The 11,722-nt window shown below is 57.2% G+C and overlaps 1 protein-coding gene across 1 annotated transcript; it reads right to left on the bottom strand.

Moving 5' to 3' along the window:
- Positions 1 to 6,820: 6,820 nt before the first annotated feature.
- Positions 6,821 to 10,696, bottom strand: FMOD (fibromodulin). The gene is made up of 2 exons (XM_062509727.1): positions 9,700 to 10,696; positions 6,821 to 7,984 (listed from the first exon to the last, which is right to left on the bottom strand). Exons 1-2 carry the CDS (start codon positions 10,694 to 10,696, stop codon positions 7,833 to 7,835), a joined length of 1,149 nt encoding a protein of 382 aa, XP_062365711.1. The 3' UTR covers positions 6,821 to 7,832.
- Positions 10,697 to 11,722: the final 1,026 nt, after the last annotated feature.

Genomic DNA, 11,722 nt, shown 5'->3' with positions numbered 1-11,722 from the left:
TATCCAGAGATTGTCTGTGAATCCTAAAATCCAGGATCACTTCTTTCTGGGATCCCTCTGGAGAGAGGAACCCGGGGAATCCAGGATTTCTATCCAGAGATTGTCTGTGAATCCTAAAATCCAGGATTTTTCCCTCTTGGGATCCCTCTGGAGAGAAGAACCCAGGAAATCCAGGATTTCTATCCAGAGATTGTCTGTGAATCCTAAAATCCAGGATTTTTCCCTCTTGAGATCCCTCTGGAGAGAAGAACCCAGGAAATCCAGGATTTCTATCCAGAGATTGTCTGTGAATCCTAAAATCCAGGATCACTTCTTTCTGGGATCCCTCTGGAGAGAGGAACCCGGGAAATCCAGGATTTCTATCCAGAGATTGTCTGTGAATCCTAAAATCCAGGATTTTTCCCTCTTGGGATCTCTCTGGAGAGAGGAACCCGGGGAATCCAGGGTTTCTATCCAGAGATTGTCTGTGAATCCTAAAATCCAGGATTTTTCCCTCTTGGGATCTCTCTGGAGAGAGGAACCCGGGAAATCCAGGTTTTCTATCCAGAGATTGTCTGTGAATCCTAAATCTGAAGCCCCCCAGAGCTGAGCCCAGCCCTTCCCGAGCCCCCAGGGCACCCGGCTGGGCTCTGGGTTGGCACCTGAGCTCCTGTTGGATCTGTCCTGGGATGAAGGAGCGACTCCCGGCTCCTCCTGGACCTTCCTCTCCCTCCTCTTCCCTGATCCAGCTCTCTGCCCTCCATCTGCACCTGGACAAAGGTCCTGGCCACACCTTGATCTCTGCGAAGCCACAACTCTTCCCCTTCTCCCTTTTCCCTTCCCCCTTCCCCTTCCCATCCCCAAAACCCAAAATCCGACACTTAGGGGAAAACACCGCCGCGCCTTCCCCATCCTCGCTAAAAAACGAGGCACCTGATGGAAAAAAAACATTTTTTATTTTTTTTTTTCCCCTCCCCAAAAGGTCACGGGCAGACGCAGGGCTCGCCTCTCGCCCACTCAGTCGCCACCCCCGCGGGGACCGGCGGCGCTCGGAGAGGCTCCAGCGGCAGATGGAGCAGAGCCGGCTGGAAAGGGGGAAAATCCCCCCGGGATTTCCCAGCCCGGCCCCGGCTCCGCTCCCTGCAGCGGAGGGGACGTTGGGTGGGATTTGGGTGGTTTAAAATGAAATAGAGAGGGGAAAAGGGGACCCTAAAGGGGAGTGGGGGTCCTAGAGGGGAGTGAGGGTGCCAAAAGGGGGGAGGGAGCCTCCAAAGGGCAGTGAGAGTCCCCAGAATAGAGTGGGGGTCCCCAAAGGACGGGGGGGGGGGGGTCCCCAAAGGGCAGTGGGGGTCCCCAAAGGACAGTGGGGGTCCCCAAAGGACGGGGGGGGGGGGGGGTCCCCAAAGGACAGTGGGGGTCCCCAAAGGACAGTGGGGGTCAGCTGCTGCTGCCTCCCAGCTCTGGGAGCAGCTGGGACTGGGGCACCCTGGCTGAAGGTCATGCCCCAGCTCGCCTGGGGACAAGTTGGAATCCAGACAGGGACACCCCACCCCGGCTGTGCGGTGCTCCCCACATGTCCCCACTCCTGGGGTGTCACCTCAGGGGTCCCGACCACCGCCCTGCCACGAGCACCCAGGGCTGGGCCAGATGGGCAGGGGGACAGGAGCCACTTCAGCTGCTGCTTTGCTTCCACGGAGTGTCCCATGGGGAGAGCCAGCCCCATCCCATAAATCCCATAAATCCCATAAATCCCATCCCATCCCCATCCCATCCCATCCCCATCCCATCCCATCCCATCCCATCCCATCCCCATCCCATCCCATCCCCATCCCATCCCATCCCATCCCATCCCATCCCATCCCATCCCATCCCATCCCCACCCCATTCCCATCCCGGCTGCTCCACAGCCGCTGCCCCCGTGCTCCCATTTGGGATAAATAAAAGGGATTTGTTGGCGACAGCAGCAACTGGAGTGCGGGGCCAAGTGTTCCATCTGTCTGCGGGGCGGGGGGAGCGCGGCGGGGCCGGGGCCGAGCCGGGGCCGCGGGTTTTGTTTCCCTTTTCATGCACCACTGAACTTTGCACCTTTTGTTCCCAGGGAAGGGTTGGGGGCCGGGGGAGAGCGGCTCAGGCAGAGGGCAGAGCCCCCCGGGGCTGTGGGGGGTTTGTTCTTTATTAAATTGGGATTGTTGTTGTTTGAGGGAGGGGGCTGGCGGGGCTCAGTCCTCTCGTCCTGCCCGTGCTCAGACCCAGGGAGGGGCTCGGACGTGTCCTTGTCACAGCTGCCACTGCTTGGAGGGACAGCGGTGCCCTGCCAGCCCCTAGGGTGCTGTGCCCTCGTCCCCAAGGGACGCCGGAGATGTGTCCCCTGTCCCCAAAGGGTGCTGTGCCCTCGTCCCCAAGGGACATCGTGTCCCCGTCCCTAAGGGACATCGTGTCCCTGTCCCCAAAGACGCTGTTCCCACATCTCAAAGGAATTCTGTGCCCCCATTCTCAAGGGACATCACAGTCCTCTGTTCCCATGGGGTGCTGTGTCCCCTGTTCCCAAGGAACTGTGTCCCCATTCCCAAGGGACATCGTGTCCCCTGTCACTAAGTGGTGCTGTGCTCCCATCCCTGGCAGAGCCCCTGCCCAGAGCACAGGAAGGGACATGGAGGTGACACAGACAGTGACATGGAGGTGGCACACACAGGGACATGGATGTGGCACACGCAGTGACATGATGGAGGGGTGTTACACACAGTAACATGGAGGTAGCACACGCAGTGACACGGAGGTGGCACACACAGGGACATGGAGGGGTGTTACACACAGTGACATGGATGTGGCACACGCAGTGACATGGAGGGGTGGCACACACAGGGACATGGATGTGGCACACACAGTGACACGGAGGTGGCACACACAGGGACATGGATGTGGCACACACAGTGACACGGAGGTGGCACACACAGGGACATGGATGTGGCACACGCAGTGACACGGAGGTGGCACACACAGGGACATGGAGGGGTGGCACACACAGGGACACGGATGTGGCACACGCAGTGACACGGAGGTGGCACAGGCAGTGACACGGATGTGGCACACGCAGTGACACGGAGGTGGCACAGGCAGTGACACGGATGTGGCACAGACAGTGGGATGGAGGTGGCACACACAGTGACACGGAGGTGACACAGGCAGTGACACGGATGTGGCACACGCAGTGACACGGAGGTGACACAGGCAGCGGTCACATTCCCTGCCCAGGGCAGTTCCTTCTCCCTGGATCCGTGTCCGGGCTGGGCAGCAGAGCCCGGGGCGGGGCCCCGCCGGGTTTGGGCTGCGGCGGCTGCTGGGGTTTGTTCAGGGCTTCCAGCCCCTGCTCTCCTCGGCTTCTCCTTCCCCTGGGCCACATCTCCGGCCTGGATCCGGGATTGGGATGAGCCCCGTGTATCCCTAGAGAACATTCCCACCTCCAGGAAGCTCCGGAGGGTTCACAGAGCTCCCCTCTCTGTCCCCACACTGGTGACACCCAAGAGGGTCCCGTGGGCCACTCCCAAACTCCACGGGTGGCATTTGAGGTCCTCCCTGTCCCTTCTAAAACCCCGGACAATCCCTAAATCCCTTCCAGCCTCACATCCTGGCCAGCTGCTATAAAGCAAAGGGAGAAGGATTTGGGGTGTGCACCCCGCCATCGCCTCGGGATGTTTTGGGGCATCTGAACATCCCCGTGAGGATCCCAGCGCCTGGAGCAGCGGGGACGGGGCAGCTCCCGGTGCCACTGCCGGGGGGACACGACCGGGAACGGGCTGGAGGGAACAACATCCCCGAGTCCCCGGCGCTCCCAGCTGCCACACGGAGGGCGAGGCTCCTTTCCCCTCGGACAATGCGCTTTCAATGGGAGTTTGTTCCCATTATGGCACCGGATAAAACTGGGAAGGGCAAGGCCGGGGCTGGAGGGGAGCAGCTGCCCCGCCTGGATCGGGAACTGCTTTTTTGGAGTTGAAAAAACGGGATTGGGATGAGACGCGGCTGTGGGGCTCCCTCAAAACTCATCGCCCCTTCCCTGAGATTCACCCTGGGTGTGAATCCTGCCTGAAAACCAGGATTCCCTGGCTCTGGGAGGGCGTTTCCCTCCATTTCTGGTACATTTGTTGGGTTTTTAGGGGGTTTTGCCTCACTTTTGGGAGGGATCCCACGGAGGATCTGTCCCACAAATTCCCTTCTTTGTCACCCGCACAGATTTTGGGGTGCAGCCATAGAGCTGTGCCCCAACACTGAGAGTGAGAATTCCCATTTCTCCCCTTTTTTCCCTCGCTGGCGGCCGGGCTCAGCTCACAGATCCCACATAGTGTCAGAACCACCCCAAAACCTCCTGGGGCAGCACGAGGGGGGAGAAGGGCGATGCTGACCCCACGTCCCCCAAAGGAGAGACCCCTCCCAGCAGCTTTAGGGGGATTTAGGGGGGCCCACGCTGCCTTTTGGGGCAGAGACAAAGGCCGGGTTGGTATTTATGGCACGTGCAGAGGGAGCGAGGGGCGAGCGGGGCCACGGGACAGATGGCCAGGGGAACAAAAGGGGAGGCAAGAATGGCAGCTGAACAGATCGGGAATTTCCTGCCCAAATCTCTCCCTCCCGTTCCCAAAACTCTGCCTGTGGGGGTGTGTGGGGAGCAGGACTCCCACCATGATCCCAACAAAGTGTTTGGGATCTCAGAATGGGGAGAATCCTTCCAGGGTGGACAAAGAGACCCAAAATCCCCTAATCCCAAAATCCCAAAATCCCAGCTCTGTTTTACTCCCAGTGTGGAGTTAACAGTTTGGGATTTTCCTGCCGAAATCCCTCCCCTCTACACCCAAAATGCTGCTGGGGTGTGGGGCGTGGGGAGCACGATTTTCCCTGTTGTTCCCACAAAGATTTTGGGATTTCAGAGGGGTGACCACCATCCCAGAGCGGATGGAAAGAGCCAAAATCCCAAAATCCCAGCTCTGTTTTACTCCCGATGTGGAGTCAAGAGATTGGGATTTTCCTGCCCAAATCTCTCCCTCCCATTCCCAAAACTCTGCCTGTGGGGGTGTGTGGGGAGCAGGACTCCCACCATGATCCCAACAAAGTGTTTGGGATCTCAGAATGGGGAGAATCCTTCCAGGGCGGACAAAGAGACCCAAAATCCCCTAATCCCAAAATCCCAAAATCCCAGCTCTGTTTTACTCCCGGTGTGGAGTTAACAGTTTGGGATTTTCCTGCCCAAATCTCTCCCTCTATACCCAAAATGCTGCTGGGGTGTGGGGAGCATGATTTTCCCTGTTGTTCCCACAAAGATTTTTGGATTTCAGAGGGAGGGAGCTCCTCATCTTCCTTAGAGTGGGTGGGGAGACCCCAAAGCCCAAAAACCCCAAAAACCCAAAAACCCCAAACCCCAAAACCCCAAAAATCCCAAAAAACCCAAAAACCCAAAAATCCCAAATCCCAAAAACCCCAAAATCCCAAACCCCCCAAAACCCCAAACCCCCCAAAATCCCAAACCCCAGCTGAGTTTTGGAGCAGGACCCCTCATCCCCAGTTCCAGGAGTGCGATTCCCCCTCCCAGGAATTTTTCCCTTCTGGCCCCGAGGTTTCTTTATCTCTACCCAGCAGCTGCTGCCGGGGAAAAATTAATCATTAATTACTAATTATTAATATTAATTACTAATTATTAATTAATAATTATGAAATATTAATTATTGATTATTTATTATTGATTGTTGATTATTAATTATTGATTATTAATTATGAGGAGGAGGAGGAAGGGGATGAGGAGGAGGAGGAAGGGGATGAGGAGGAGGAGGAGGATGAGAAGGAGGAGGAGGAGGAGGAGGAGGAGGAGGAGGAGGAGGAGGAGGAAAGGGATGAGGAGGAGGAGGAGGAGGAAGGGGATGAGGAGGGGCAGCCAAGCCCCCGTTCCCTGCTGTTCCCACCACAACAAGGCAGGGATTGGGCGCCTGTGGGGCCAATGGGGGCTGTCCCTGGATTTGGGGGATTTTGGGGAGGGGGGGAAGGGGCTGCCCCCTCCCCTTTCCCCTTTCCCCCTTCCCCCCCCCCCCCAGGCTGCTGGGAACCAGGAATCCCCAGCCCTGCCGGAGGAGCTTTGGAACTCCTGGGTTTTGTTTGTTCCCTTCCCAGATCCCTCAGAAATTATGGGATGAAGATGAGAATGTCCCTGTGCCACCCCAGGATGGGGAAGGGGCGTCCCAAAGGATTGGAGCGGGATCCTCTTGCCTGTCCTACCTGGCTGGAGCTTTGGAGCTCCCCCTGACCAGGGATTGGGGTTTTTTAGGATCCCAAATCCTGCATCTCATCCTGGTGGCTCCAGGAGGGTTTGGATCTCTGGGATGGGGTTTGGGATGAGGGTGTGAATGTCCCTGTGCCACCCCAGGATGGGGAAGGGGTGTCCCAAAGGATTGGAGCGGGATCCTCTTGCCTGTCCTACCTGGCTGGAGCTTTGGAGCTCCCCCTGACCAGGGATTGGGGTTTTCTTTGGAATCCCAACTCCTGCACCCCACAGAATCCTGCAGGCTCTGCTCCCCTGGCTGCTCCCAGCCTGGGAAGTGACACTTTCTTCTCCCCTCCGTGTGAAAATCCTATTTTTGTTTTTTTCCTTATTTTTTAATCATCCCCCAGCTCAACTGTTAAAAATCCCCAGGACCGAATCCAGGAAAACACCCAGAAAAAAAAAAAAACAGTGATGCCTCCCACTCCCCCTGCCGCTTTTCCATGGATATTTTCCCCGGGAAAGCTCCGTGCCATGCCCGCGACAGCCACTAGACGGCAATTCCAGCCTGGATTATGGCTGGAAAACCATCCTGGAAAAGAGGAGAAGCTGCAGAGCTCGTTCGGCTCCCGGGACGCGCTGGCTGCAGGTACTGGAAGGGTTTTATTGATGGGTTTGGGGGTTTACAGTTCATGCTGGTGAAATTATGGGATTTGGGGTTTTTTTTCTTTTTCTTTTTCTTTTTTTCTTTTTTTTTTTTTTTGACGCTCTTTGCATGCAGGAACAACGCGGAGGGCCCGGGTGACCCCCCTGGACAGGTCACCCCAAAAGCTCTGCTGCCCCTTTGGTCTTCAAACTCAGCCTGTTGAGGGTCCCAGTTGGGGGAATTTGGGATTTTTTTCAGGGGACTCCAACGTGGCTCTGTGATTAATCTTGGGGTTTTAATTGGGATATCCCAGGGACCTGAGCAGGGAGAGCTCAAGGTGGGGTGCCCAGGTAGCTGGGGGTGACAACACCAGGGGTGACAGCACCAGGATTTTCCCCATCCTGCCGTGATCCAGGGGTTTGGGAGGGAGGTTTGGGACCCCTCTCATGCCCAGGCTGCTCCTCAGGGGCTTTCCCTCTGACCCCAAGGTGGGTTCCTCTCCGTTAATTCTGGAGCAGGTTGATGGAAAAGGGGGAAAAAGGAAAGGAAGGGATGGATTTGTTCCTCTTCATCCCAAACTGAGGAATCCTCCCGCCTGGAGACCTTTAACCCTTTCACTCCTGCAGCTCCCAGCCCCTTGGATTCTCCTTCCAGGGATGGGTTTTGGGATCGGGATTGGGATTTCCCCATTTCCAAGGTGGGATGAGCCCCATCCCTGCTATATCCCACCCCAATCCAGGACAGGAGGTGACAGCGGGCACAGCGCTTTGTGGGGTGGGGACCACAAAGAAACCAGAGCTGGGATCTGTGTCGACAAAAAAAATAAAAAAAATAAAAAAAAAAAAAAGATAAATTTGTGAAAACGGGGCAGACCCTGCGATTGCACTGCTGCGAAGCTGAGCCGGATGGAAAAGCGGGAATGAGGGAATCCCTGGGAAGGGGGGACACAAGTCCTGAGGGTGGCAGGGCCGGTCAGATCTCGATGACAGTGGCCCGGCGCAGGCACAGCGGCGCGTCCGGGGGCACCGCGTTCCTCTTGATCTCGTTGCCGTCGAGCCGCAGCACCTGGAGCCGGGAGTAGTTCATGACATCCACCACGGAGCAGAAACTGCTGATGGAGAACTCTGGGGAGGAGAGGAGACGCGGCTGAATCCCCCACAACCTTCCCGAAAAGGAGGATTTCAGTGGGAAATGCTCTGTGGTCGGGCAGATGCAGGAAGGGGAGGGGGGGAAAATGAGAGCAGCCCAAATCTGCTGATTTTTCCTCGAGCTAAAAGGGTTTCCTGGTGCTCCTGGCCGCAGCCAGGAGGAGCAGGAGGGTTTGTGCCTATCCCAGGGTTTGGAAGCTGCCCTGCCCAGCCTGGATGGAGCGCTCACAGGGTGGAGTCGGACGGAGAACATCGCTTTTCCATCAGGATTTGCCTTTCCAGCCTCTTTTGGAGGTTTCCTGCGCTGCAGCCTCCATCTCCCGACCCCTCTGGCCACCGTGGGAGCTCCGGACAGCGTGTCCAGGAGCAGGGATGTCCCTGTCCCCATCCCAGCCTTCCCCTCTCCGCTCCTCTGCCTCCAGCGCCAGGCAGGGAAATTCCAATTCCAGCCCAGCACAGCCGGGGCTGCGTTTGGAAGAGGGAGATGGAACAAAACTCCAAAATACATTGAATTTTTTTTTTTCTCTCCGCTCAGGATTTGAGCCTAGAGGGCAGCAGAGCTCCAGGCCGGGCTGCTGCTGGAAAAGGCAGAGGGATACCGGGGGAGCCACGCTGGGATTCGGGGGGCTGCACCCACAGAGGGGACCCTCGGTGGGGCGGAGGGGCGCGGTCGGGATGCTCCAAAGGGGATGGAGCCGCATCCCGGCTCCTGGAGGTGCTGTGAAGGTCAGCAGGACCCGCAGAGGAGGAGGAGGAGAAGGAGGGGGAGAAGGAGGGGGAGAAGGAGGAGGAGGAGGAGGAGGAGGAGGAGGAGGAGGAGCCGGCGGCAGCTCCGGCTTTGGAAAGCGAATATTTGGGAATCTGTTCCCGCGTCTGTGCTGCTGGCAGCTCCCGGCTGCGGGGTTCTGTGTTTTCCCTGCAACAGCTGATGGCTGCACTGACACCTTCCCATTCCCATTCCCAATCCCATTCCCAATCCCAAATCATCCCCATGCCCATCCCCATCCCCTTCCCCATTCCCATCCCCATTCCAGTCCTGCCCTCAGTTCCCAGCAGGTGAGGGGGACAAAGCCATTTTTTCCCAGGAGTTTTTGCTCGGGGTTTATTTTCCCAGCCTGTTTTTATAAATAGCAGCCCCGGAACAATCTGTTCCCTTTATTTATTTGTGTGTGCAGGGGAGGGAGCGTCGGGCCTGGCAGGAGATCGGGATCGGAGCGCAGGGGGCTCCGAGGGAGGGACAGAGCTGGGACACACGGGGGGCTTTGTGGGCATGGATGGGGCTGGGGAGGGGACAGAGGGGCTGTGCTGGCCCTGGGGAATGTCCCTGTCCCCCGTGCTGGCACTGGGAGTGTCCCTGTCCCCCTTGCTGGCACTGCCCAGGCTGTCCTGTGTCCCCAGCGTGGCTGTGGGGGCCGCAGCTCTGCCCCCTCCTGACCCCACAAACCCTCCCCAGGTGCTTCATCCCCTGCTTGACACCATCTCCAACCCCAGGAAATGCTCCAGCTCCCCAGAACCCCCCAAAATCCCATGCAGGGATCCCACAGGAGCACTCCAGGCTGGGCCAGCGCATCTCCCAACCCTGCCTTGCTCAGGACCGCTCGGAATCCTCAAAAACCCCAAATCCCTTCTCCAACCACCACCCCACCACCCCCCCGTGGCTTTCCCAGTCCCGTTCCCTTAGCCCTGCTCACCGTTGATCTGGTTCCCCTGCAGGTAGAGGTTCTCCAGGTTGGTGTTGACCCGCGGGATCTTCTGGAGCCGGTTGTAGGAGAGGTCCAGCTCCAGGATGCTGCTGCTGTTGAAGGTGTTGCTGGAGAGCCCTTGGTTGGTCAGGCTGTTGTGGGACATCCTCACGTAGAGCAGCCTGGGGGACACCTGGAAATAATCGTCGGGGATGGCGTTGATGTAGTTGTACTCCAGGTACAACTGCTCCAGCGATGCCGGGAGCCCTTCGGGAACCTTCCTGAGGTTGTTGTAGCTCAGGTCAGCCAGGATCAACGAACTGAGCCCCTTGAGGGACGCGCCCATCTCGAAGATGAAGTTGTGGCTGAGGTAGAGCGCCGTGAGGTTCTCCAGCCCCTCCAGGGCGTTGGGAGGCACCTTGGAGATGTGGTTGTAGGAGAGGTGGAGCTCACGCAGCGAGCGCGGCAGCGGGCCGGGCAGCCTGGTCAGGTTGTTGTGGTTCATGTAGAGCCTCTCCAAACGCTGCAGCTTCCCAAAAACCCTTTTCCCCATTTTTTCACTGCCGATCTGGTTGTTGTGCAGCGCCAGCCACTCCAGCTCCGTGGCGTTGTCGAAGGCTCCCTCCTGGATGGAGGTGATGAGATTATTCTGGAAATAAACGTATTTCATCCGCGAGGGCACGAAGGGCAGGTACCGCAGGTTGCGGGTGTCGCAATACATGGCCGAGGAGAAGTTGGGGGGACAGTCACACTCTTGGGGACACCGCCAGGGCGTTGCTTGCTGCGGCTCGGGCTCGGGCTCGGGCTCGGTGTCGGTGGCCGAGGGGTAGGAGTAGGCGTACGCGGGGCTCTCCTCCTCGTAGTAGGGCACGTAGTTGTAGGAGGAGACGCGGGACTGCCGCAGGTAGTACTGGAGCCACGCCAGGTCCTCCTCCTCGTTGTACTGGCCCAGCGAAGAGCCGCAGAGCCCGGCCAGCATGAGGATGAGGGTGGTGGCCCAAGGCATGGTGCTGGAGGGACCTGTGAGGGGATAAAGACGTGAGGAGGATGAGCTGGGGGAGAAGGAGATGAGGCAATCCTACCCAAAAATACCCCGGCTGCGGACACGCTTCCCATGTGTGGGGTAATCTGATCTAGCCCCTTGTCACCTTGGAGAAAAATCCAGCCTGGTTGAGATCTGGGAGAAACCGGTGGAGATTTGGGAGAATCCAGTGGAGATTTGGGAGAAACCTCCATCGCAGTAAAAATCTGGGAGAAACCGGTGGAGATCTGGGAGAATCCAGTGGAGATTTGGGAGAAACCTCCATCCCAGTGGAGATTTGGGAGAAACCTCCATCCCAGTGGAGATTTGGGAGAAACCTCCATTGCAGTAAAAATTTGGGAGAAACTGGTGGAGATCTGGGAGAATCCAGTGGAGATTTGGGAGACTCCAGTGGAGATTTGGGAGAAACTTCCATCCCAGTGGAGATTTGGGAGAAACCTCCATCCCAGTGGAGATTTGGGAGAAACCTCCATTGCAGTAAAAATTTGGGAGAAACTGGTGGAGATCTGGGAGAATCCAGTGGAGATTTGGGAGAATTCAGTGGAGATTTGGGAGACTCCAGTGGAGATTTGGGAGAAACCTCCATCCCAGTGGAGATTTGGGAGAAACCTCCATCCCAATGGAGATTTGGTAGAAACCTCCTTCCCAGTGGATATCTTGGGGGGAATCTTTGTCCACAGTTGAGATTTGGGAAAAACCAAGTAAAGTAAAAGTAAAGTAAAGTAAAGTAAAAGTAAAGTAAAGATTTGGGAAAATCTCCCATCCCAGTGGAGATTTGGGAAAAACCAGTGAAGATTTGGGAGGAATCTCCATCCCAGCAGAGATTTGGGAAAATCCTCCATCCCAGTAGAGATCTGGGAGGAATCTCCACCCCACTGGAGCTTTGCTTGTGAAATGCTGATTTCTGGCTAATTCCATTGCAATTTTTGGGCAGAGGGAGGACTCTGGGGATGCGGGGGTCTGTGTGAGGTCACACGAGGTGCCCGGGGT

Source organism: Cinclus cinclus, chromosome 27 (assembly GCF_963662255.1).
Source record: "Cinclus cinclus chromosome 27, bCinCin1.1, whole genome shotgun sequence".
Taxonomy (NCBI): domain Eukaryota; kingdom Metazoa; phylum Chordata; class Aves; order Passeriformes; family Cinclidae; genus Cinclus; species Cinclus cinclus.
Note: the sequence above shows the minus strand (reverse complement) of the source record. Positions and strands in the feature narration are given on the sequence as shown.

Bases quoted from the DNA above. Each gene is read 5' to 3' on its own strand.
- FMOD (XM_062509727.1), bottom strand. From the start codon at position 10,696: ATGCCTTGGGCCACCACCCTCATCCTCATGCTGGCCGGGCTCTGCGGC. The intron at 7,985-9,699 runs GTGAGCAGGGCT...TCTCCTCCCCAG, and splicing joins GCAGGGGAACCAGATCAACG to AGTTCTCCATCAGCAGTTTC.